At 41.3% G+C, this 26,193-nt stretch overlaps 1 protein-coding gene across 5 annotated transcripts in view; it reads left to right on the top strand.

Annotated features, from left to right (window-relative positions):
- The window catches only part of PTBP2 (polypyrimidine tract binding protein 2), an 85,571-nt gene that overhangs the window by 18,733 nt on the left and 40,645 nt on the right, over positions 1-26,193 (top strand). For 4 of the 5 annotated variants that reach the window (XM_034780124.1, XM_034780123.1, XM_034780122.1 and 1 more), the window contains exons 3-5: positions 2,365-2,440; positions 24,799-24,971; positions 25,502-25,645. In XM_034780124.1, the coding sequence (XP_034636015.1) occupies positions 2,365-2,440; positions 24,799-24,971; positions 25,502-25,645 (393 nt within the window). The remainder of the gene's footprint in view (positions 1-2,364; positions 2,441-24,798; positions 24,972-25,501; positions 25,646-26,193) is intronic. The other variant, XM_034780125.1, reaches the window with a different exon arrangement.

Genomic DNA, 26,193 nt, shown 5'->3' with positions numbered 1-26,193 from the left:
GTTTAATTAGTAGTAAAAATAACTTTTTTTTATTATTATTATAGCTGCCATCACTAGTTATTTTTGTCCATTGCAAACAGAGGTAAAATATCCCTCAGTGGAAATATATTGGTGGGCTGACTGCACAGAAGTGCAGGTATTTTTTTATATTCAACCATCTTGTCTTCCATAATTTTACTTCCATAATTTTGATGTCAAACTATGATATCCTCTCCTTAGCAAATATTGGGGAAGAAATTTAGATCTTCAAAGAGAGAGAACATTTCAATGAGTACCTTCTATCTGCTACATTTCAGTCATCTTTGTACTTGAGAATAGTCACATAGAGTGAATAATGGAAAGGTTCCATAGCTTCTCTGAATTGGCTTTCAATTTTGTCTGTTTTAAGTTCATTCTTTTGATCTAATTAAAAATGGTTTTCTCTGACAAGACTCATTGCTGTTTTCTTTTATTAAATTTAAAGTCAAATCATGTTGCTCATTTGAACCCCAAAATGTGTAGAGCAAAATCTAGAATCAACAAGGGTGTGAGGCAAACTAAAATAATTCAAAAAAAGAACAGGAGTACTTGTGGCACCTTAGAGACTAACAAAATAAATGTGTTAGTCTCTAAGGTGCCACAAGTACTCCTGTTCTTTTTGCGGATACAGACTAACGTGGTTGCTACTTTGAAACCTAAAATTATTCAGGAATAGTCTGTTTAAATAACTTTTGAGAACTAGTGCTCAAAACTGAATAAGCTTAGTGACTGTAACGGCTTGGTGTGTTGTCTAGTATGTTGTGGATTTTAGATATGGGATACTTCAGAATGTGTTATATATTCTAATATTCCTCTTCATATTCCTATGCGTGTGTGTATATAGAATATATACACTAATATTACAGTTTGGGCTTGATTATATGCATCCTGGTATAAGCATATCACTTAGTATTGTGATATCCTCAGATTAGTTTAGTATGTATTTATTATTTAGAATGAAGAACTATCCAAAATATACATGATGCTTTTCAAACAGAGATAGATAATACCTGCCTCAAGGACAGTACAGTCTGAAACATCTTGATTATTATAAAGACTTTGTAAGTAAAGCAGTTTGTGGTCAGTACTCAGAATGGAAACAGATTCCATGCAAAGTAATATTTGGTGATTCAGTAACTGGCACTCATCCTTTTCAGTAATGACCCAATGGCCAGGGTTAGTGCTGAGGGCATTGGTGCTATTGGAGATACCTTTGAATTAAGACACAAAACTGAGGTCCTAACCTCTTTTGGACATAAAAAAATCCAGTAGCCTATTAATGATGACATGCAAAGGAGGGGAGGTTTATGCCCGTTTTAATTCATTTTGACTTATGAGGAAGGCCTAAAAGATTTAAAAAAATACACAAACAAAAAATCCTACAGGTTTTACATTGGGCATCTGGATGTTTTTTTCTATCCTGGAAGGAAATGAAACCTGATCACTGAGAGGGGAAGTATATTTTTTTAAGTATTTAGATTGCTTCAGACTTACTTTTTATACCTATTTAACTCAAACACTTTGGGGAAAAGGATTCAACACCAAATCTCCTCTGATATCTGCATTCCACATTGAAATCATCCAAAAAGAAGACTCAGAAAGAATAGACGTGATGTTCTTCATATTTTTATGACGCTTAAACCGAAAAAAAATCCATCCTCCAACAAAAAAAAAATTGTTTTCAGCGTTCCTTTATATACACACCTCTACCTCGATGTAACACTGTCCTTGGGAGCCAAAAAATCTTACTGCGTTATAGGTGAAACCGCGTTATATCGAACTTGCTGTCATCTACACAGCCCTTCCCCCCCCCCAGCACTGCTTTACCGTGTTATATCAGAATTCGTGTTATATCGGATCGCGTTCTATCGGGGTAGAGGTGTATTATAAAGAAGTGCAAAACACAACAGTCTGCTTTGAACTTTTTCTAATAGGAGTGCTAGCCCTAGCACTTTGGTCAAATTCTAATTTCAGTATTTGCCTGAATTCCCCATTTAGTTTCAGTGGATAAAATATTAACTTCCTATTCTAAAATATTTCGTAAGGCGTGTACTGTTGGACAGCTCTTGTGGTCCCAGCAGGTTGCATTTCAGCTGTGGATGAAGTGATTGTGTGTATGGAATTATTTGAATTGAGAGATGCTATGTAAATATACTGTATTGTCTAGATTTTATTTTTTTTATTTACTGTCACTTTTTTGAAAAGGGAGAATCTGCCAAATCTTATGTAATGTTCATTTAAAGCTCTCTGAAGGGGTTTGCCCTGTCAAACTGATATTTTTAATATCAACATTAAAGATGACAAAAATAGAGGGGAAAAAAACTCTTATTGTCTCTTTCTTTTTAGAGAGGATCTGACGAACTTCTTTCAGGCAGTGTACTCAATAGTCCGAACTCTAACATGAGCAGCATGGTAGTTACTGGTAAGTGTTTCAAAGGAGAAATCTAACATATCTCAGAATCTTTTCCTGTTTACAAGGGGAAAATAGTAAAATTAAAAGAGTAAAAGTAGATTCCATCCTATTGTACAAGAATAAATTGTTGGCATGCACCAGACTTTAACAACCCTGTATCTACATTGAAAGACTCAAAAAATATTTGAACGAGTAAACCAATTAAGTTAATGGAAATTTACGGATGATGAAACAATTCTTAAGGCTGGGGAACTGGGTGGGACATGAAAGAAATTACTCTTTTTAATATGGAATGAGTTATACAATTCTCTTCAAATTAAGTAGTGATACAGAGCAAATAATGGCTAACAGGAACTGCTGTAGGAATTTAACTTTGTCATGTGTAGGCATCCACATGTCTGGGCATCCCTGCCGGAGTAGCCTGCTCATTTCACAGTAGTGGAGTAACTTTATGAATAATTAAAATTCTAATAACTCCTCAGCTAAACTGCCACAGCACTAGATTCTGATCCTAGTTCACTGCCTTAGTATGGAAGCAGCTTTAGGCTCACAGCAGCACTTCAATGCAGCGTGTGTTAGTGTTCCTTTGTCAAACTGCTGGGGACTCCAAATAAATTGGCTTTTCAGTAATTGAAACTTGTTCCCCTTTCTTTTATAACTTCCTTACAACTATTTCAGAGTTTATCTGTCAAAGGAGCTTTGCTCAGCCTGCTGTTTTGGCACACCTACCACTTAGGTCTTTCTTTCTGGTGGCAGAGTGGTTTAGTTCATACCTCTAGTCTGTTAGTGGGTGATCTAAATAGTTGTAATCAGAAGACTTAGCTCACCACTTCACTGTGGTAGGTGAATTCTCCACAGCGGTGCAGCAGCTTGGTCTAGTAGCTCCTATTACCAGTGGACCGTATCAGCAGTAATCCTGCAGTAAAAGGTAGCACTTTCCTCCCTGAGTGCTAATGACTGTGGCATAGCTTTAAAACCACTACAGAGAGCCTATAAATTATTTTTAGATTAAAGGAAGGTTTCTGAACACCAGTGCTTTACCCAGCTCTCCTAGTTTCCTTTTTGCTTCTGGAGGATATCCCTATTTCATTTCTAGGTATCCTTGGACACAATAATAGTATGCTTGAGTTAGAAAGTGTCCTGACTTGCCATCTTTTCTTTACAGTCTTTTCCATCTTCTGGGAAAAAACTATGATTCCTTCTCCCCTGCTCCCAAACTTTCTGTGCATCAGGACTAAATCCATCTTATTTAATCAAAGAAGATTCTAAACAAAAAAGCTATATTACAGTCAAGTTTTACTGCTACATTACAGTTAATGTCACTTTTCAAATGAGCCAATATTAAAACACAAATTTGAGAGAACTGAATTAGTTTAAATTGATTGCAAAATGGAAATGTTACTTTCTTCTCAAATTGATCCTTTCCCCCAGGCTCTTACAAGGGCCACCAGTTGATTGTGAAAGACTTCACTGTACTCAAATGGAACAAATGAACTCAAGATTTTTGTTGAAAAAATATTCATTTACCATACTATTGGGCTTAAAAAAAACTATGGTCAAGATTTTAAAATGTGATTTGAGTATCCAACTTAAAACACCTAATAGAGCTCAATTTTCAGAGAAATGGGGTTTGGTACTTTGAGAAAATCAGAGCCTTTCAAGGTGTCTCAAGGTAGCTATTCAGAATCACTGTCACTTTTGAAAAATCTTAGCCCATACTTTTATTTTACAGCCAAACTAGCCACAAGTTTCAATGAACTAAATAATCTTAACCTGAGTTCTTCTATGATGCCCAGATCCGTTGCCCATTCTAATGGTAATAGTAAATATTGGAAAAAGAGGAGGAAACTCTAAAAGAAATATAAGAATCCCTAACAAAGATGCTCCTGAATGCAGTAATATAATTATGTCATTTTCAATGGGTAGTCTTGAAAATATCTTGGAGAAAACTTTCAGGAATTCATCAAAACATAACCTGTTTCCTCAGTCCATCTCTCTTATGAGACATAAGCCTCTGAATAGAAAATATTGACTAACTCCCACATCTTGTCTGGTGAGATCTAATGGACAATCCTTCCAGCTGTATCCAGAGCCAGGGAATATTTTTTCAGTTTTGCAAGCGAGAGGTCAGTACAGATTCTTCTTCAACCACTCATAATGTAAATGATCAACTAAGGCGTAATTAAGCCTAAAATGGAAACCAAGCATTTTTCTTATTCAAATTCTTGACCAGGTCATAAGGCATATGGGTTCGAAATGTCATTTAAAAATGTATTATAGGTCAATAGACCTATAGATTAGGTTCACCTCTAATCTTTCTTCTGGCCTCTCTGCCATTGAATTTATATATATGTAATAGTATTGACATGAATCAGAGTTCTGCTATCACACTCAAAGCAGCATGACTGTGAAGCCCTTATAAAGAGAGGATATAATCCTTGATCACTCTATTTGTAAAGGAAGCATGATTTGGAACAGTAGCTACTCCATAACACACTCAAGAAATGGCTCTCCCTCCCTCTTTTGCACTGTGTAGTTCTCAAGAACTTCTCTTTCTGATTTGTCCTGGTCTTCATTTTCTACTATTCCTGGGAAACAAGGTGTATTTATGACCTTGTCACTTCTGTCATCAGATTCCATTATACTGTCCAAGCTGATGTCTTCGTAGAAGAAGAGAAGGAAGAGAGCAATTTACATTTCTGTAACCAGGATGTGACCTGTTGGTGAAAATGCACCTGAAAGCAACTTACCTTCACGCAGCCCAGAGTCCACCTACCATTAGTTCTACCCCAACAGTGATTCATAATGAAGACTTTTTTTGTTGTTTTTTAAAGCTTTCTCTCTCCTTTCTTTCCCCTTTCGACCTATACCTTGTAAAGCACTTAAAAACATTTTTGTAAAAATAATAAATAATTGCACAACAAGAAGCAAGAGATCAGATTTTTTTTCACTTAAACTTGTCTAAGTTTTTAGATTGGGATTTTCAAAGGAACCCAAGGGAATTAGGCATCCAGCTCCCATTTAATTCAGTGAGACTTGAGCATCAAATCCCCCTGGTCTCTTTTGAAAATTCCAATCATAATTCTCTTCAAATAGACGGTGAATGATATGAAAGATAGACACCTTCTCTTTCCTTTAAGGATTTCTGTATATCAAACTTTTCTCCCATTTTTTTCATATTGTCTGGGTGACTTGCAAAATAAAACGAGGTAAAGAATCTGTAATTCTTATTGCATCGTTATTGGTCTTACAGGCCATCGTCACCCACGATCATGAAGACATGTTTGTGGAAAAACTTCAACATTTCATTCTGACCTTGGCAGGTTGAAACTAATAGTTTAGAATCTAAGAGAACGGAGCCGGAAACAACTCTGTTAAACAGTGGTAAACATTCTGCAACCAGAACATACAAGAGGATTTGGAGAACTTGGCTTCCATAGTACACAGACCTTTACCAAAATAGACTTCAAATCAAACATCCTCAATTGTCCAGAGGTCCAGATCTCTTTATTCCATGTTATTTCTGGTATCCATACTTTTATACCTACTTCTGCACCCTTGCATTTCCTCAAAGCTATGTGGTGTTAGGGTGCAATCGTCAACCCCAGAAGTGTTTGTATTTCACTTAAGCTATATGTATCTATATCAGAATTAGTTTTTACGAGTGATTTGTGAATCCTTTGCATGAAAAGTCCATAAATAACATTTGAGAATAGATTGTTTTAAAGGTGAAGACAAGAACTAACAACTACTACGTATTCTGGAAAGCAGTTTTGTCTTTGCTTAAGATTAAAGGTCAGGGCTCAGAGTTTTTCTAGCAATAGTTGATGACATCATTTACACCTACAGCTGAGAGCTGCACCGTCAAAATCACAGATAAAAACTATTGGAATAAATGTTGTCCTTCATCAATTCTGAAGCTGATGTAAAATTCCATTCTTGTTTCCTATTTTAAACTAGTTAGGGTCAGAAGTCTTTGGAGAGCATGAGCCCTCCTTCCAGTGTTTATGAATTCATCCCTTTTATATTGATGTATGGCAGATACTGACTCACTGAAAAGTATTCCAAGCAAAGAGATGTTAAATGGGACTCTGATACTCTATGAAATGGACCAGAATGGAAACAAGGAATATTAGAATTTTACCTCAATTCTGGGTATTCTGCAGGGCACCAATGTCGTCTAGGTCATAAGTCCTGCGCTAACTGGTCTTAAACTGGTGTCTCTAACAATATGCTTCCCTGTGCTTTTCACTAGTCAACTAAGAAGGCAAATGTTGCATGCCCAATAAATACTTTCTTAACTATGTACTTTGCATACGGTGAAAAAAAATTGCTCTTACTCATTCTAAGGTTTAACTATAAAAAACATTTATTTTCTATAGAACAAGGAAACATGCATCTCCTCTCTGGTGTGCTATTTCTGTGCCAAATTTAATCTTCTGAAACTTTATTCCTTTCAACTGTAGGACTGCTCAATAAAAATTGCAGGAATATTTTTATGTATGGAAAAGTATGTCTGTTTTCTAGTTCCTTGTACTTGGAAACAGCCAAACTGTATTTCCTGAAATCTGCAAAATATTCTCTCTCTTTTTCTCTCTCTCTCTCTCTTCTCTCCGAAAAAAAAAAAAAAAAAGGTCGGCAGACACAAAGAATGGAACATTTCAGCCTGATGGGGTTAAAGTTCCTGAAAGTTGAGTGACTGGAAACAAGGGATTAGAATGGAAAACAAAACAAAACAAAAACAGACTCCAAGGAGAAACTGCTGAACTTGAAGTAATATGCAAATTAGACACCATCAATTTAGGCTTAAATAGAGACTGGGAATGACTGAGCCATTACACACATTTAATCTATTTCCCCATGTTAAGTATTCTCACACCTCTTGTCAAACTGTCTGTAATGGGCTATCTTGATTATCACTACAAAAGTTTTTTCTCTCAATTAATTAGCCTCTTAAAGTTGGTAGGACAACTCCCACCTTTTCATGTTCTCAGTATGTGTATATATATCCCCTCACTATATGTTCCATTCTATGCATCCGATGAAGTGGCCTATAGCCCACGATAGTTTATGCTCAAATAAATTTGTTAGTCTCTAAGGTGCCACAAGTACTCCTTTTTGTGGATACAGACTAACACGGCTACTACTCTGAAACCTGTCAGAATGGAAACAGTTATCCAACTTCAACTGTAGCAGTACTGCTGCTGCTCCATTAAACCCACTAAAATTTGGGGAATTAATAATCCAGTGTCTGTGGTAACTTTTAACTCTGTCTCATTAAGAGATATGCTTTGATAGATATTTAATTGCAGTCACAAAACATTTAGCAATGTGACATACAAATGATCATGTATATCTTAAAATACGGTTTAACAGTGCTAATGGTGCATGGTTATAAATTGATGAATGAATTTATATGTCCTGTTTTTATAAAGCCATAGCTAAACTGACAGTGGTTAACAATAAAATGTTATAAATACAGGTACTTGAGTAACTAAGTTCACAAATAGTAATTTTTAATAGTATCTGCTGGAAGTTTAAAAAAATTACTACCCATCCTACGTTTTGGTGATATATTGGCCAGTTTATCATTATGTAGTAATGTAAATTGATGTTTGATTATCATACAGATGTGCTTGTGCATATATGTGCATACATTAAGCTCACAAGCAAAAATGGTTTAAAAATAAGCTTTATGCTTGAAAGTGTGTTTTCAATGGAATCTAGCTAAAACATCAAGAATTGTAACTTTTTGTTTATGAAATCTTATATAACTGCAGAAGACAAAATCCTAAACAGTAAATCTGGAAATGAATAGTTAAGGGATTTACTACTTTAGTTAACTCATCTTTATCCCACCTAACTTATATTGTGCACCCAACCTTAATTTTGATCCATAACATTGTACAAATATATTTAAAGTTCAAAATTCCTATATTAATAGTACTATATCATATTCAGAGGATCAATTTCCAATTCACTATAACATTAACATACCCATTGTTACTCACTACCAAAATCCCTACCCGCTAAGTACTACACAAAATATAGATAAAAATATAGACTTACAGCTTTTATGTCAATGTGTGTGTAAAATCTATGTGTTTGGCTTAACTGGTAGACATTTACCTCCTTGAGCCAGGAATTCTGATATACCCAACATTCCACTCCTGTCTAAACAGTTGTATAAATTGCTGGCCATCTATGTCTTCTAGTAGCTGGTCTACAAACCCACTGCCAGATATTTCTTTAGAGCAATTGGTAGAAATTTATCCTATGAATCTGAAGGTGTGGCGTCAAACCCTGTTTGTGATACATGCTGGGAAAAATAGTCTCTGATTATTTGATTGCATACTATCATAATGCATATTCTCAAGAGAGCAGAATTAAGGTTACATAGGTAACCTTAATTTTGGCATTTCCCATCTTTGAGTGCCTGACTTTGCAATCTTAATATTCTTAACATATTTTGTGTTTGAAATATATCCAGGGGATCCCCTCTGATTAGCATTTATTTGGAAACAGTAGAAGGATAGGTTCTGTGCATCACAACTAGGTGGATTATCTGTGCCTTGGATTTTTCTGTTCTTGTTATCTCGACATCTGGTAAATTGCTCAGACACAATTTTCCTATCATATATAGTTTATTAATGAACTAAAATGAATAATCACAATTATGTAATATTAAACAAATCAAATAAATCTAATTATCTGTTAATCTAATTAAACAGTGCCAAATAGGATAACAATTGCTTGTAACTCTTTTAATCTTGTAAAATGGCAGTCTTTGTTTAGCTGTCAGTCACAAAATAGGAGGGCATTTCCACTCTCAGTCCCATTGTATATGATTTTATGTTTGTCAAAAGACTCACACCATGAAGATCAATTCACTTCCATGTTAAACATAAAACAATTAAGGTAAAGAGAACAGTTCATCAGGATTTAAGCACATAATCTTAATCCATAAAATTTACATGAGATTAGTTTTTTTTTGTTTTTTTTAATTAGAAAAGGTAATTAATTTAATTTTTGTTTCTGTGGCTGACTTTAGGAGTTGCCCCTGTGTGGGTTTACAAATAATCACACTCACTCTTACTTAACTGTGCCTAATAAGGAGAGAACACCAGACCACCTAGGAGTGTTGTCCTGCTGGAAAAAATAAAATCAAAACATGTGTGAAACTTATAGAAGATGATTTACATTGTTATGGTTTCATGCATCTTCAGAAAGCTAATAATGATTAGCTGGTAACATTTTCAACACAGCTTGTTAATGTTGATGGGAAATATTAGAAGCTGATTCCTCGTGGCTATCAAGTCTTAGATTTTTACAAGTTATTGGACTCCTGCCCCTTGGTTGGTTGCCAGGCAGGGAATGTAGAAAACATAGGTCTTCTTGGCCAGCATGGACTGGCATCATATAGCCAGAAGCAATATAGTCTCCTTTTCTTCCAGGTCTTAAAGATGACAGCCTGGCTGGCTCCTCCTCACAGAAACCTATCCTTAGAAGTTCTTTGGCAAGTCAGAATGTGGCACTGTCACTCTGAATTCACTGACATCACCCAGTGAGGATTGATTGGGTCAACTTTATGCAAATGAAGAGCTTTCCCATTACAGTAAATGTTGCTTGGAAAGTCCCACAATTAGTTTATTTTATTTTGGAAATAAATGGGCAGACAGTCATTCTACAAAACAAAAAGGTAGCTTAAAAGTCTCATAAAGTAGCTTGAAATTTTCAAAAATAACTCCAGTGCAAAGCTGATCTTAAAAGTTAGAATTAAAATTATTCTTCAGACATACTGGACCTTCCTTATTTCACAGTTGCTGCTGGCAGTTTAACTTTAGACAGCATCTTTTATTCAAAAATCTGGGTGAAAGGTAAAACTATAACTGTAAAAAATAGTCTTTTTAAACAAAATTCCCAGTTGTTGATACAGTAGTTATATAGCTCTGTTGTGATTACAAGTGGATGCCTTGACATATTGCTAATGGTCTGTGAAGATCACCAGTTTGAATCCAGCATGGCTCTGTAGGGACTGAAAGTTAATGTATAATGGATGTTGTGTGACTCTGTGTTCCAACTCCTAAATCATAAACTCAACATCGTGCTTTTTACTGACAGATTCAGATAAGCCAGGAACTGCAGGGGCAGCTATTTACCTGTAAAGAAAGTAGCTCCAGATCAGATTGAGGCATGTTAGCAGGGCAATGTATATGAGACGCTTACCCTGCCACTGCGCTATAGATAAGCGGAGAACTTCATTTACCAGGGCTGGAAACTTGTAGCAGTGCTAAATCTATATACATTTTTTAAGGTGAAATTTATAGTTATATGCACAATATTGGTAAATATACACATTATTTAATGGACTGATTTACATGAAGTGTTTGTGTGACCATGACTAAGTGTCCCTAACGTTTTCCCCAAAACGTGGCAACCTGAAATGCCAAGTTGCTCTAAAAAGTGTGTGTGTACATTAAAGAGGTGACTGTAGTGACTCCATAATGAAGTCTGCAATGAGATTTGAAATGGTAGAGGAGGATAAATCCATTTTCTTGTATGTTCGGTATTTCACTACTGAGCTTGGTGTTAACACCCCTTCCTAGACTTAAGATAGAATTTTCAGGAAAGTTAAAAGTAAATCTGTTCACTAGCTCAAGTTAGCAATCAAAAATTATTTCTTTTTGAAATTTAAACTTGCAGTCTCAGCTCCTTTTCCGTTTCCTCTAAGTCAGTGGTTCCCAACCTTTTCTCTGCCATTGCACACCTTGAGCTCCAGGGGCTCATCCTCATTCTGGCTGGCGGCTGACAGTGGATAGGGGAGGGGCAGAGGAGGCGACCTGTTGCTCACACAGGAGGGGAGGGGGGAAGAGAGGGAGATTGAGCTCTGATTGCTCTGCCCCTGGAGGAGCTGGGGCAGTGAGGCAGCTTCCCCTCCCCCCCCCCCTTTGTTCTCACTTGCAGTTTTTCAAAAAATTCCGCAGAACATCTGTTCGGATGTGACGGCACACCAGTGTGCCTCAGCACACCAGTTGGGAAACATTGCTCTAAGTATGATAAGTGTCTTGGATGTGACACTTAAAACGTCAGGTCCATGTATCTCTTCTAGATACAAACTAATTATGACAGGATCCCCGAGGTGCACCCAGGGACCGTGGGACTGCTGTGCCCCCTTAACTCTTTCGAGTCTGGGCTGTGTCTCAATGCCTTGCTAGTGACAAGCAGCAAGCCCCTCCAGACGCTATGATCACTCAGCACAACTGCATGTAGAGCCCCCCAACCCCAGCTAGGTTACATGAATCCTCCCTAAGCCACTCATGAATCACACAGAGAAAGGCACCAGCCAAATCCCCCCAGCTCCTAGCACTGCCTCGGGAATATATCCTCTTGCATTGCTCAAGATGAGCAGTACAAATTTATTAATTGGTTCACCACTTCATCAGTGGAAAGTGGATATATATACCAGCCTTTGCAAACCTGAGAACATTTGCCACACACTTCAGGCAAACTCACTGGTAAAGATAAACAGTAAAATAAGCTTATTGACTACAAACGATAGATTTTAAGTGAGAGACAAAAAGTCAGAGTTAGTTACCAAAATAAAATAAAATATATAAGCACGCAGTCTAAACTCTCAATTCTATTAGATTGGGCAACATCTAGAATAAGCAGTTTTTCTCACCCCACTGGATATTGTAGTTCATAGTACACAGATTTCACCCTTGAAACCTGGGCCAGTCTCCTCTGTTGGAGTCTTAAGTCTTCTCAGTGTCCTTGTTGCTTGCAGCATAGGTGGGGGCAGGGGAGGCCAAGCATGTGGCCACTGTCTTCTGTTTTATACCCTTAGTCCATGTGCTTGTAGAACACAAGTACAGGCATGTCTCATGGGCATTGCTGAGTCTCTAGGCAAGGTTGAGCAATTCTCCTGGTGTGGCCTCATGCAGGAGAGTCATTGCATTGTAGCTCCCTTGCTGGACAATGGCTGGTGATGTCTGTTCAACAGCACCTACCTTGCTGTTGGTTACCTTCCTTGTCAATCTGGGTGCCTCCCAATCCCACAGCATATTTTAGTGAAAACCATACAACACAATTTTTATAATTTCAAAAGCATTGGCAATACACATATTTAGATATGATCTGCTGAAAGACACTATTCTAACCTTTCTCCTGATATCTCACATGACATGCTTTATATGCAATATCACAGTTATATACAGATGGGGAATGTGGGGGTTAACAAGACGCTCCCCCAATGTATAGTAGGTCACACTAATTTTATTTAACTATTAGATATTTGCATTGTTTGGTTTCAGATTGAAAACTTGTAATAAATGTTATAGTATTAATCATGGTCAGTTATTTTAGTTATGCTTAATGCATTTTCACTAGTGACTTTTTTCTATATCTTAATGTCAAACAGTAAAAAATTCAGTTTTCATCTAAAGAATAGCTAACTCTTCAGGATATCTTTTGAAGACTTCCGTGTGCAGTATTAATATAATAACTTATCTCCACAGTTGCCTCATTCTGGGAACCTATTTGTATGTGGGAGAGATCCTATTCCCAGTTTCAGGCTCTTTATCAGACCTATTAAAATTAATTATCCATATTAAGAAATATGCTGGAATATTTAATTTACAGTCTTAACAGGATCATTTAATTACGCATCCAGTATAATACAGATGTTTGTAATGTAGTGCCTGACAAAATTAATTTTTATGTTTCCATTCAGCTGAAAATGTGAATCTTGATTTATTCAGACTGCTGAATACAGGGGGAAAAAATCCCAAATTTGACTCTTTTGTCCTTTCTGTGTGAGGAGGTCAATTAGAAGAAATTGAGGTTATTTGAGTTCACCAGTTGTAATTATCAGATTTTAACCGATGAACTAATATCAACTGTTATATTTGTGCATATGTACAAGAGAATTATAGTTAAGATTGAGATGGTAAATTGTAACTCCTCAAGAGAAACAATAGGTGAAAGTAAAGTTTTTTTAATAGATAGGTATTCTTCCAGGGCATAAACCTTGCCAAAACTACACAGAAGTTGCTATAGACCTAGGTAATGGAGGCTGAGCAAATATGGGTAAGGGAACTGCAGGGCATTCACTGTAGGAGGAAGAAAGAGAAAATGTTTGTTACAGTGGGTCATTTGTATCACAACATAGCAAGGAGATGTCTAATTTTTTAAATTTAATTTTCAGATTAAATCTTCAATTACATCTCAGTTTTTCACAGCAACGTTAAATTAAGTTGCCATAAGAAAGTTCTTCTTCGAGTGCTTGCTCATATCCATTCCATTAGGTGTGCGCGCGCCGCGTGCACGATCGTCGGAAGATTTTTACCCTAGCAACACCGGCGGGTCGGCTGTGGAGCCCCCTAGAGTGGCGCCTTCATGGCGCTGAATATATACCCCAGCCGACCCGGCGCCCCCTCAGTTCCTTCTTACCGCCCCTGACGGTCGTTGGAACTGTGGAGCGCGGCATAGCTGTCCTCCACTCTCCCTAGCTTACTTAGTCATTCGAAGTTATAGTTATAGTTGTAGTTCTAGTGTTTATAGTTAAAAAGTTGTTATAGTTGTTATTGTAGTTCAGGGGGTTAAGGGGGTCGTCTCCCCCTTTCTCCCCCGGCCGCGGGCCCGGGCTCATGCCCAACGCTCCCGGCTTCAAGCAGTGCGCCTCCTGCGCTAAGCCTATGCCCACGAGCGACCCGCACGACTCCTGTTTGAAGTGCCTGGGAGAGTCCCACCAAACAGATAAATGCAAGATCTGTAAGGCCTTCAAACCAAGAACCAAGAAGGAGCGGGACTTTCGGCTCAGGCAACTCCTAATGGAGGCGGCACTCAGCCCGGACACTCCTTCTACGGGCCAGACTCCGGCACCTAGCACCTCGGTGCGCAGTGCCCCGGCGGCACCGGCTATGATGACCACGCGAGTGGCGTCAGACAAGCCTCCCTGGCACCGGACCTCGTCGGCACCGCAAGCGCAGCAAGTGCCTCGGCGCCGGTCATTATCCCCAGGGCATAAAAAAGCCCATAAGACGGGAACATCCGTGCCGAAGACGCCGGCTCCCCCAGTGCCGGGGGTAGAGCCGCGTCCGCCGGTGGAGCAACGGAAGCAAGCGCCTCCAGCACCGTCGACTCCGGCGCCGAGGCCGTCGAGTCCGGTGCAAATAGCGTCTCCACCGAGGCCGGCGGTGATACAGTGTCTCCCGTCGACTCCAGAGACCTTCGCGGCGGCGAGAGACTTAATAGCTCTCACGGAGCCCGCACCGCCTCAACCACCGGCACCGACTGCACCGTTGACTCGCCCGGTACAGTCAAGAGGGAAACCTGCCTTGATGCGCCCTCCATCACAAGGGCTGGAACCTCGGCGCCGATCCAGGTCCCGAAGCAGGTCCCCACGCCGCTCGCAGTCCCGGCACCGAATATCGTCTCGGCACCGGTCGTACTCGCGGCCAAGATCTTCTTCGCGGCACCGCTCTACGTCTCGGCACCGATATGATCGTCGGCACCGGTCAAAGTCGAGACGTAGTTCTCGGCACCGCTACGGTCGACGCTCGACGTCGAGGGGCCGCTCCCGGCACCGAGCATACTCTAGGTCCTCGTCGAGGTCCAGATCTGACTCCCGGCACCGACGAGGTCATCGGCACCGGTCGCGGTCCCGGCACCGATCGCCGGCACCGCACAGAGATAGATCATCTCCGGACCGGCACCGTGCGGCACCGCAGACCACGGGGATCGTTTCATCTTTCGCGGCACCGCCATGGCCGTCAAGATCGGTGTCTCGCTCCTCGGAGGACCTGTCGAGATCGGCATACCCCCCTCAGGGGCAGGCCGAGGAACGAGACTTGGGCCATTGGCAGGAGAGGGCAGAGGACCACTCTCATGGACCATCTCACTGGTCGTTTTGGACCCCGTGGGCGTACCACCAGGAGCAAGGGGCTTCATTACCATCGACCTCTCGCTCGGGTCACTCGGTCAGAAGGGCCCCAGAATCCACCATCTCTCGGCCTCCGCCTGGAGGCGTGGAGGCTTCTGTGTCTACACCACCCGACACCATGGACCCAAGTGCAGGTGACGCTCCGACCCAAGAGCAGGGGGACCGGGACCCCCCCTTGGATCCAGTACCACCGGAGGCATCCTCCTCCTCCTCTCCGGACGAGGCAGTGGCAGGCACTTCATGCACGGGTCCCCCTCCGATAGATCTTCGGGCTCACCAGGATCTCCTGCGTAGGATGGCCCGTAATATGGACCTGCAGGCGGAGGAGATAGTGGAGGTGCACGACCCGATCGTGAATATCCTTGGATCGGATGCCCCATCGAGGGTGGCGTTACCCTTGATCCGCACGATCCAAACGAATGCGGATACGATATGGCAAACTCCTGCCTCCATTCCACCCACAGCGAGAGGGGTGGAAAGGAAATACTTTGTCCCATCTAAGGACTATGGGTACTTGTACACCCACCCCCAACCGTGTTCACTGGTGGTGGAATCAGTGAATGCACGAGAGCGCCACGGCCAGCAGGCTGCAGCGCCAAAATCAAAAGAGGCTAAGCGGCTTGATCTGTTTGGCCGTAAGGTTTACTCAGCTGGAGGGCTACAACTTAGAGCGGCGAATCAACAGGCGCTACTGAGCCGCTACAATTTCAACTCCTGGAACTCTATGGGGAAGTTTAAGGAGTTGATTCCCCAAGAGTCCAGGGAAGAGTTTGGAGCCATGGTTGAGGAGGGTAAGAAGGTGGCTCGGACCTCCTTACAGGCCTCCCTGGACATAGCGGACTCGGCCGCAAGAACCCTGGCCGCAGGTATCGCTATGCGCAGGACCTCCTGGCTCCAAGTTTCGGGTTTGCCCCCTGAATTACAGCAGACCCTACAGGATTTGCCCTTTGAAGGACAGGGGTTGTTCTCGGAGAAGACGGACTCTCGATTGCAGAGCCTCAAAGACTCCAGGACAATCATGCGCTCCTTGGGGATGCATGTTGCGGGTCCCCAGCGCAGACCATTTAGGCCCCAGCCTCTACGTTTTTACCCCCCTCCACCTCGTCAGAGACAGGACCCTGCCAGAAGGCGAGGGCGAGGTGGTAGGAGAAGATGGGCTGGCCCTCAACCCGGTCAGAACCAAGGGCCACCAAGACCACCTTCAGGTCCTAGACAGAACTTTTGAAGGTGCGGTCGAGGACGGCGCCTCAGTCATCCCCCAGGATCCAGCTCCCTCCTTTCGGGATCGCCTCTCCCACTTCCACCGTGCTTGGTCCCTTATAACTTCGGACCGTTGGGTCCTCCGCACGGTGGAGAGGGGATACGCTATCCAGTTTTCTTCCATCCCCCCCTCCTCCCCCCCTTCCCCGTCCCTCTTCAGGGACCCTTCTCACGAGCAACTTCTTATACAGGAGGTTTCTACGCTCCTGGCCATGGGGGCCATAGAGGAGGTTCCGATAGAGTTAAAGGACAGGGGATTTTATTCCCGTTACTTCCTGATCCCCAAGTCCAAAGGAGGTCTGCGACCCATCTTGGACTTGCGCGGACTCAACAAATTCGTAATAAAGTTGAAGTTCCGCATGGTCTCTTTGGGGGCCATTATCCCTTCCCTCGATCCTGGAGACTGGTTCGCCGCCCTCGACATGAAAGACGCATACTTTCACATCTCAATTTACCCACCTCACAGACGCTTCCTGCGATTCGTGGTAAACACGGTGCACTACCAATTTACAGTCCTTCCCTTCGGCCTATCCTCGGCCCCAAGGGTGTTCACGAAATGTATGGCTGTCGTGGCAGCGTACCTTCGTCGGCAAGGGATACAGGTGTTCCCGTACCTAGACGACTGGCTGGTGCGCGGTCGCACCAAGGAGCAAGTTCAAGCTCACGTCCACAGAATAGTGCACACATTCAACGAGTTGGGCATCCTACTCAACAAGGACAAATCCACTCTAGAACCTACCCAGAGAATAGAATTCATCGGCGCAGTTCTAGACTCCAGACGTGCACAAGCCATCCTGCCAGACAACCGCTTTGGCACCATCACGAACCTCATTCAAGGGCTCAAGGCCTTCCCAACTACCACGGTGAGGTCGTGCCTTACCCTGCTGGGTCACATGGCTTCCTGCACGTACGTAACCAGGCATGCCAGACTTCGACTTCGCCCGCTTCAAACCTGGGTGTCATCAATATACCGTCCACATCGGGACAGCCTGAACATGGTGGTCACGGTCCCGAACTCGGTCCTGGCCTCCCTCACCTGGTGGCTGGATCACAATGTGGTCTGCGAGGGGATGCCATTTCACGCCCCACAACCCTCTCTGCACCTGGTCACAGACGCGTCATCTCTGGGTTGGGGCGCCCATCTCAACGAACACCATACCCAGGGCCTGTGGACTGCATCCCAGTTAGCCCTACACATCAATGTTCGGGAACTGATGGCGGTACGCCTGGCGTGCCAGGCATTCCTCAATCTCCTACGTGGCCGCTGTGTGTTAGTTCTCATCGACAACACCACGGCCATGTTCTACATCAACAAGCAAGGAGGAGCACGTTCGTCAATTCTATGCCAAGAGGCCATTCGCCTGTGGGACTTCTGCATCGCCCACTCAATCCATCTCACGGCATCGTTCCTCCCTGGAGTCCAGAACACTCTAGCGGACCGACTCAGCAGGTCCTTCCAAACGCACGAGTGGTCTATCCGTCCGGACATTATACATTCCATCTTCCAGAGGTGGGGGTTTCCCCAGATAGACCTGTTTGCATCTCGAGACAACAGGAAGTGCCACGTGTTCTGCTCCCTACAAGGTCGAGCTCCGGGCTCCCTCTCGGATGCCTTTCTACTTCCCTGGAAAGACCACCTGTTTTATGCCTTCCCTCCGTTCCCTCTGGTCCACAAGGTACTGCTCAAACTGCGCAGAGACCAGGCACAGGTAATTCTGATCGCTCCTGCGTGGCCGAGACAACATTGGTACACCACACTGTTGGAGCTCTCGGTTCAGACACCGATCCCGCTTCCGTTGTGTCCGGATCTCATCTCTCAGGACCACGGCCGGTTGCGTCACCCCGACCTGCAATCACTCCACCTCACAGCGTGGCTGCTCCATGGTTCACCCAGGCAGAGCAGCAGTGCTCGCACTCTGTCCAACAGATTCTGCTGAGCAGTAGGAAGCCCTCAACACGGACCACGTACCTGGCCAAGTGGAAACGGTTCTCCTGTTGGTGCGAACAACGAGCCACATCCCCGTTGCAGGCACCCATTCCTCTCATTTTGGACTATCTCCTCTCCCTAAAACAACAGGGGTTGGCGATATCTTCAATTAGAGTTCACCTGGCCGCTATATCGGCCTTTCACCCAGGGGAACTCGCGTCCTCGGTATTCTCTAACCCGATGGTCGTTAGATTCCTCAAGGGCTTAGACCGGACGTACCCTCAACAACGTCAGCCAGTCCCGACGTGGGACCTCAACCTGGTTCTCTCCAAGCTCACAGGTCCTCCATTCGAGCCACTGGCCACCTGTTCACTTCTGTACCTATCCTGGAAGACAGCCTTCCTCGTAGCCATCACCTCAGCAAGGCGCGTTTCTGAACTCAGGGCGCTTACATCTGAGCCCCCTTACACAGTTTTTCATAAGGATAAAGTGCAGCTTCGTCCACATCCGGCCTTTCTCCCTAAGGTGGTTTCTCCTTTTCATATCAACCAGGACATATTTCTCCCGGTCTTTTATCCCAAACCACATGCCACTCGCCAGGATCAACGTTTGCATTCCCTGGACGTACGCAGGGCCCTGGCCTTCTATATTGACCGCACAAAGCACTTTAGAAAGACGACGCAACTCTTCGTTGCAGTGGCCGACCGAATGAAAGGCTCACCGGTCTCCTCACAACGCCTATCCTCCTGGATTACGTCTTGCATCCGGACTTGCTATGACCTGGCAGGTGTCTCAGCACCGCACCTCACCGCTCACTCCACGAGGGCCCAAGCTTCCTCGACTGCTTTCCTGGCGCAAGTTCCGATCCAGGACATTTGTAGAGCGGCGGTTTGGTCATCAGTCCACACGTTTACAGCTCACTATGCACTAGTGCAGCAGTCCAGGGACGATGCTGCATTCGGATCAGCGGTTTTGCACACAGCAATGTCTCACTCCGACCCCACCACCTAAGTTGGGCTTGGGAGTCACCTAATGGAATGGATATGAGCAAGCACTCGAAGAAGAAAAGACGGTTACTCACCGTTGTAACTGTTGTTCTTCGAGATGTGTTGCTCATATCCATTCCAAACCCGCCCCCCGTCCCCACTGTCGGAGTAGCCGGCAAGAAGGAACTGAGGGGGCGCCGGGTCGGCTGGGGTATATATTCAGCGCCATGAAGGCGCCACTCTAGGGGGCTCCACAGCCGACCCGCCGGTGTTGCTAGGGTAAAAATCTTCCGACGATCGTGCACGCGGCGCGCGCACACCTAATGGAATGGATATGAGCAACACATCTCGAAGAACAACAGTTACAACGGTGAGTAACCGTCTTTTTTACTGATGGAGTACATTTTTGTCTAACATAGATTGCTCTGACCTCAGAACACTTACAAAATTGGATTTTTTAAATTCTTCAACAAAAAAGGAAAAGTGACAGTTCATGCTAGTAATTTTTTGGGTTCTTTTTTCAATTTTAGCTATTTCCAACATGAAGTTGGCCCATTGTTCATTGCTTGCTATTATTCTGGGCTTTGGGATTAGCTGTTTTCTTTCTAAAGCCTCTCTGACTTCTGAGTTGGCTCCAGGACGGTCTGTGCAGCCTGTATGATTGAGAGCCACATGTTCCGGATGATCTGTCATCTATTGGTTGCATTTAACATTACTTTTATTGAGGATGTGTATGATTCTCTGTTCTTTGGATCTGATCCCTGACCCTTTTGGTTGCTTAAAAGAAAGTAAGTGGTTGTTTTGCCCTTCATAGGAATTATCAATACCTTTCTGAAGGAGTGAAAGTTCCTGACTATTCTTAAACAGGCAACTTCAAGAACTCAGTTTATGCTAAATAAACAGAACGTTTCTAATCTTTGGGAGGGGATTAAGCCCCAAGGAGACTTATGCATCTAATAGAGTTAAAATAGTAGCATATGTATAGCACACCCATCAGTCTCTTAAGTTGTTGCTGGTTATTCAGCATCATGGAGTTCTGTGTATAGATTTGGAAAAGTGATGACAGTACTTTTGAGAAGGGGTGTGTGTGTGTTCTTCAGTGAAATTCCAAGTGATAATAATTTTGGCTATTGTAGAGATTATTTTTAACTAACAGATTACTAAATGGTATGTAACTGAATATTGTGTACATTTTACCTAGAGAGAGCTTTGGAATTATCCCACCCTGTAGATGTGTCTTTTGAAGATGGGATTTGTTTGGAATTGGGAACAGGGATAATACTAAACAAATAATTCAGTTTAGTAACAATGATCATTTGGATGATGCTTTTCCACAGTGAGTTGCTCATATTTTTCCCTGTGAACATTAATTTTTATCTTGTCCAGAAAATAGCAGTGGGGGAGGAGGTTAAACTGATTAGGCTTTTCAGATCTGGTAAAAGTTAGATTTCATGATAATACAGGCCTGTAGGCAGTCAACTATTTAAAGTACCAAATACTGTAATTGTAATTTTTGGCAGAATTGAAACACTGACATTTCTCCTGGCTTGCCCCTATTTACTTCTTAGCCTGTTGCATCAGGGAAGACCTTTTAGGCTGGCCTGTTGTTTCCTAAATCTGTCTGTGATTGAGATGAGCCACAGTACATAATTGCTACAGCCATTCAGTGGTTGATTACGTAGGTATACCATTGTTAAAATGATTGAACATTTTCTAACAATAATTGAGGTCCCCTTCCAGCGGCTTTGAACAACATCTGTTTTTTCATGTATTAAAATGGGGTCATCATTTCCTTTTGCCCCACAATATATCATCAAACTTTATCTCCTGTTGAGAAGTATCATTTAAAATGGTAAGTGAGAGACCATGCAGAGTAAGGTGGAGAGGTTTCCTTCAGTGCCAAATGCTTCTAATAACCATTTTGAAAATTGAATGAATTTCATATTTTCAAACTCAATATTTTTATTTTGAAAGTTCACTTTTTAATACATACTTTGTAAAAATGTACAAAGGGCAGTGTTATTCAATCCATGACTCATATAAAACACATTGGTTTCTGCTGGCTGGCAAAGAGCGGGAAGAAGCAAGACATCGCTGCTTTCTGTTAGCAGGTGAAATTAGAATTTTTGAGAAACTGCATTTCTTATCTGTTGGAACTCCATCCTTTTCCATGAGGTGTTGGGTAAACTTTCTGTTGTTACATGCAACACTCTCCTCATTTGATGAGCTGAGGTGGAGACAACCATCCATTTCACACTCTGAGCCACAAGTTAAAGGGAATCTCTGTATGTTTTCATTTTAAACAATCAGGAGCCTGGAATTTCTCACAGAGTATCTATGCAAAGATAAAATAACCAGAACAAAAGTTCATTATTATACTTAGGACTCTAGATATAACTCTAATATCAAGCAACTTCAAAGTGTGGGGAGAGCAAACAATCATTTGAAAGGCTAGAAGTTTGTATATTGGGTTTGAAATCTAATCTTAAATTTACCCTTCCATTTCTACAAGATCAATAAAAAATAATAATTAAAATATGCACACAATGTTAAAATAAAATTATATTTCCTTTAATACAGTGTTTCCAAAGTGTTTTGCATGTACCCTTGTAGATTTGTGAAGTACTAGCTGGAGATGAGGGACTGACCTCATGACTGACCTCTCAATTATACTCCCAAGTCTCATATTTCATTTTCAGTCCCAGATTTCATAGTCCTTAAAAACAAATAAAGTTAGTTTCTGGCTGTTCTGGTTGCTAAGAAAACCTTCAAAATGAGACATTTTTGTAACAAATGCAGGGATCTCTGCCTGAATTTGCAGAGAGCCTGAAATGAAACTTTGAGGTGTGAACTGCCCTATTCTTTTCTATCAGTGCTAACTCAGATGCCAGTAATAGTAGTTTAAATGTCAGCATTGTTAATAATGTTACTGCTTATTAAAACATGTAAGAAAGGAGAAGACTGTATGAAAATCTGAGTGCTTGCTAAACAACAAGCTCTTTCATCCTGCCACTAACTAATTTAAAAGTACATTGGGTTGTTAGGTATAAAGAAAAAATTTCCACTTAGATGTAACAAATATAAAACAATCACTAGTAAGTAAAACTATTGGAAACTTGAAAATCTTCTTCCACTTTAAATAATAAATAATTTTATGCAAGCGTTTAACATCCCATATTGAATATACTTTATTCTTTAATTAAACATGAAAAGATGTATTTTAAGATGTTTCTTAATTTAATAAAAAATCTAAGTTATGGGTATGTTTTTAACATATGGTAGGACTGAAGGGAGCCACAGTAGTTTTCATTTTCCTAAAACTTTCAGAAGTTTGACAAATGCTCTTTATTAATATAGATCAACAATTTGCATATTTCTGCATAAATATGATAATTTGGCACATAACACATATGAAGTCAAATAATGCTCCCTGGAATTACTATCTGTGAAGTGGTACTTAACACTTTCCTTAAAAGACTTTGGGCCCTTAGAAACCCATGTTACAACAAGTATAGCATCAATTCCCTGCTGTTCACACTGACAGAACCTCTTTATGGGCTGGCATAGAGTCCACCCATGATGCATAAACCCCATCTGTCAATGGGTCAGAATAGCTTTTGTTAACACGGTCAGGAAACTGGACTCAATAGTACATAGTCATAATCAGTCAAAATGAAACAATGTAACTTGATTTTTTTTTTTTTTTTTTGCATTTTATTAGAAAATGTCTTTTCCACTAAATTTTCATAGAGTAATCATGAATTTTTTTTTAAACTTGCTTAATTTCAGGAGTTTTGCCAGCTTAATTTTTATTCATTGGGGGGGGGGGGGGAAAACCCCTACAAATATTTTTTCTTAGCTCTGGTATTACTGCTTGTCCTATTAGTGAATAATTCTCTGTATAGACACCAGAATAGCTCATGGCCCTAGTTGAAGGGTGGAAGGGTTCCAGAGTTCGTGCGCCAGCCCAAGCTTGGAAGTCTCCACAGCAGTGAAACAGCCCAAGCCCTGTGAGCCCGAGTCGGCTGGTATGGACCAGGCATAAGATTTTCTTTGCAGTGTAGACATACCCTGAGAGGTCGGGGCAAAGCATCTGCTACTGTGTGGATTCTCCCTTCCCACTCCATCAGTGGGGGTGCCACTACTGGAATACTGCATCCAGTTCTGCTGTTTACATTTTAAAAAGGATGTTGAAAAATTGAAGTGTGTGCAGAGAAGAGAGAGAAACAACTTGAGGCCTGGGAAAGTGCCTTACTGTGAGAGACTTAAGCTCAATCTGGTTAATTTATCATAAAGAAAATGAGAGGTGATATGAGGTGTAGGTGGGTAAGTTTTTGTGCCGGAGGTCAGACTACATGATCATGGTGGTCCCTTCTGACCTTAAAGTCTATGATTAGTGTATAAGTATTTTCACAGGGAGACTATAAAGCACTACAGGGTTCTTTAATGTAGCAGAGAAAGGCATAACAAGAACCAATGGCTGGAAGTTAAAGCCATACAAATACAAATTAGAAATAAGGTACACATTTTTAACAGTGGAGATTCATTGGGACAAACTACCAAATAAAGTGTGGAGTTCTCCAGCTTTTGATGTTTTTAAATCGAGACTGGATGCCTTTATGAGTTAATCAAATACGAGTTATTGGGCTCAGTACAGGGGTAAATGAGTGAAATTCTATGGCCATTTTATACATGGGGGCAGACTAGAGAGCCTAATGATTCCCTCTGACTTTAATATATGAATATAATGCTGTAGTTATGACTGAGAGCTACCCTCACTGCTCTGAAGAGTTGAAGATGGTGGACTTCTCCATTCTCTTCCCTTTGTGGAATTCTCCAACAACAACTCTTATTACTCAGGCTGGGCTCTGAGGATTTTTTTTATATAAGTGCCTGCCTATCGATTTATTCTAGGGTTTTTTTCACAATCAAAGTGAAATTAACTGGACTTGTTTATCAATTACATAGGTTTGTCTTTGGTCCTCTGGCATCACATTTGTTCTCCACAAACTTGGTCATACGACCTCTGACAGTTTCACATTTTCATCTGCTTGTTAGTTCCTTTAGAAATTGTAGGTAAATGTTAAATGGCTTTGCTGACATGAATGGAAGGGTGCATAGCTCACATGATGACTTGAATATTTAGCATCAAGTACAAAGCGCATCTTATTTGAAAAGTTTGCTTATGTGGATATTTTCTAAAATATTACTGACTTGTAAATATGAAATGGAGTTTAAAAATGTCTTTCAGCCAATGGTAATGACAACAAGAAATTCAAAGCAGAGGATAAAATGGATGGGGCTCCTTCTCGTGTTCTTCATATCAGGAAATTGCCTGGTGAAGTGACAGAAACAGAAGTTATTGCTTTAGGCTTACCTTTTGGTAAGGTAACCAACATCCTGATGCTAAAAGGAAAAAATCAGGTATTCTTCTTGTTTCAGAGTTCCATTTATAGTACAATGATTAAGTATTTTTTAATTCCAAATATACTGGTAAAATCTTACTGAGATTAATCCAGATGTAATGGTAAATAATTAAAATGAAAAGCCTTGCATTCTTTCAATTTGCATTCCTCTTTCATGTGCTCCATACTATTTCTAGTCTATTTTATATTAGAAAGCAGTGAAGGGCTAATAGTTCAGAGCAGATGACACTCAAAAAATATGGCTTTCAAGCTAACTGTTAGGCCAACCTCTTCAAAGGTATCGTTTTATGTGCACAAACCCCAGTTTGCTAAACTGGGCAGACTTAAAATGTCTTTGAAGATATGGGGTTTATTTGCCAACTACAGACCCATTCCAGAGAGCTTAGTTTTGTTTGTTTGGGTTTTTTGGGGGGCAAAACATGAAAACTACAAATCTTATCGAACCCTTCATTATTTGAATGTCTTTTATTCTAGCAATACAAAGTGTAAATAGTGTGTAAATACTATTTTTTTTTTAAATTCTTATAGGCTTTTTTGGAGCTGGCAACAGAAGAAGCAGCTATCACTATGGTTAATTACTATTCTGCTGTGACACCTCATCTTCGTAACCAACCCATCTATATTCAGTATTCTAATCATAAAGAGCTAAAGACTGATAATACACTAAACCAGGTATATTTACTGTTATGGAGTATAACGAATGCATACAGTAGCAAATTAAGCTTAGCATACATTCAACTATACACTATGTAGCCATGAATATATTTTTGTATAAACTAAACTTTATTTCTGATAGCTGCAGTTTATTGAGATATTATAAAAGACATAGAGTTTGGAATTGTACATGTTGCAATTACATGTTAGAATTTTATTAATGTATTTCATGGTTAATTTTCTAATTAAATTTGATTTTTTTTCGTAAAATAAGTCTTAATATTGACTCTTGGTTTAGAAGTCACATGACTAAAACTTTAAGTTTCTTGCTTCTGGCACATTTGAGAGTTCAGTACCATATGGTATTGCCCCATCACTAATGCAGAGTCCTACTCCTGGTGTTTTGAATCATAAATTCGATAGTATTGATAACTTCAGTTTGTTTGGTCTGCTCTTCCCACTGGACAGTTCCTGAAGAAAAATGCATTAATGATCACCCTGGGAAAAATGTATTCAGTGACTGAGAATTTTGTTGTTTGATCTTGGATGTGTGTAGAACTGATTAT

The sequence above is a fragment of the Trachemys scripta genome, chromosome 8 (genome assembly GCF_013100865.1).
Source record: "Trachemys scripta elegans isolate TJP31775 chromosome 8, CAS_Tse_1.0, whole genome shotgun sequence".
Taxonomy (NCBI): Eukaryota; Metazoa; Chordata; order Testudines; family Emydidae; genus Trachemys; species Trachemys scripta.
Note: the sequence above shows the minus strand (reverse complement) of the source record. Positions and strands in the feature narration are given on the sequence as shown.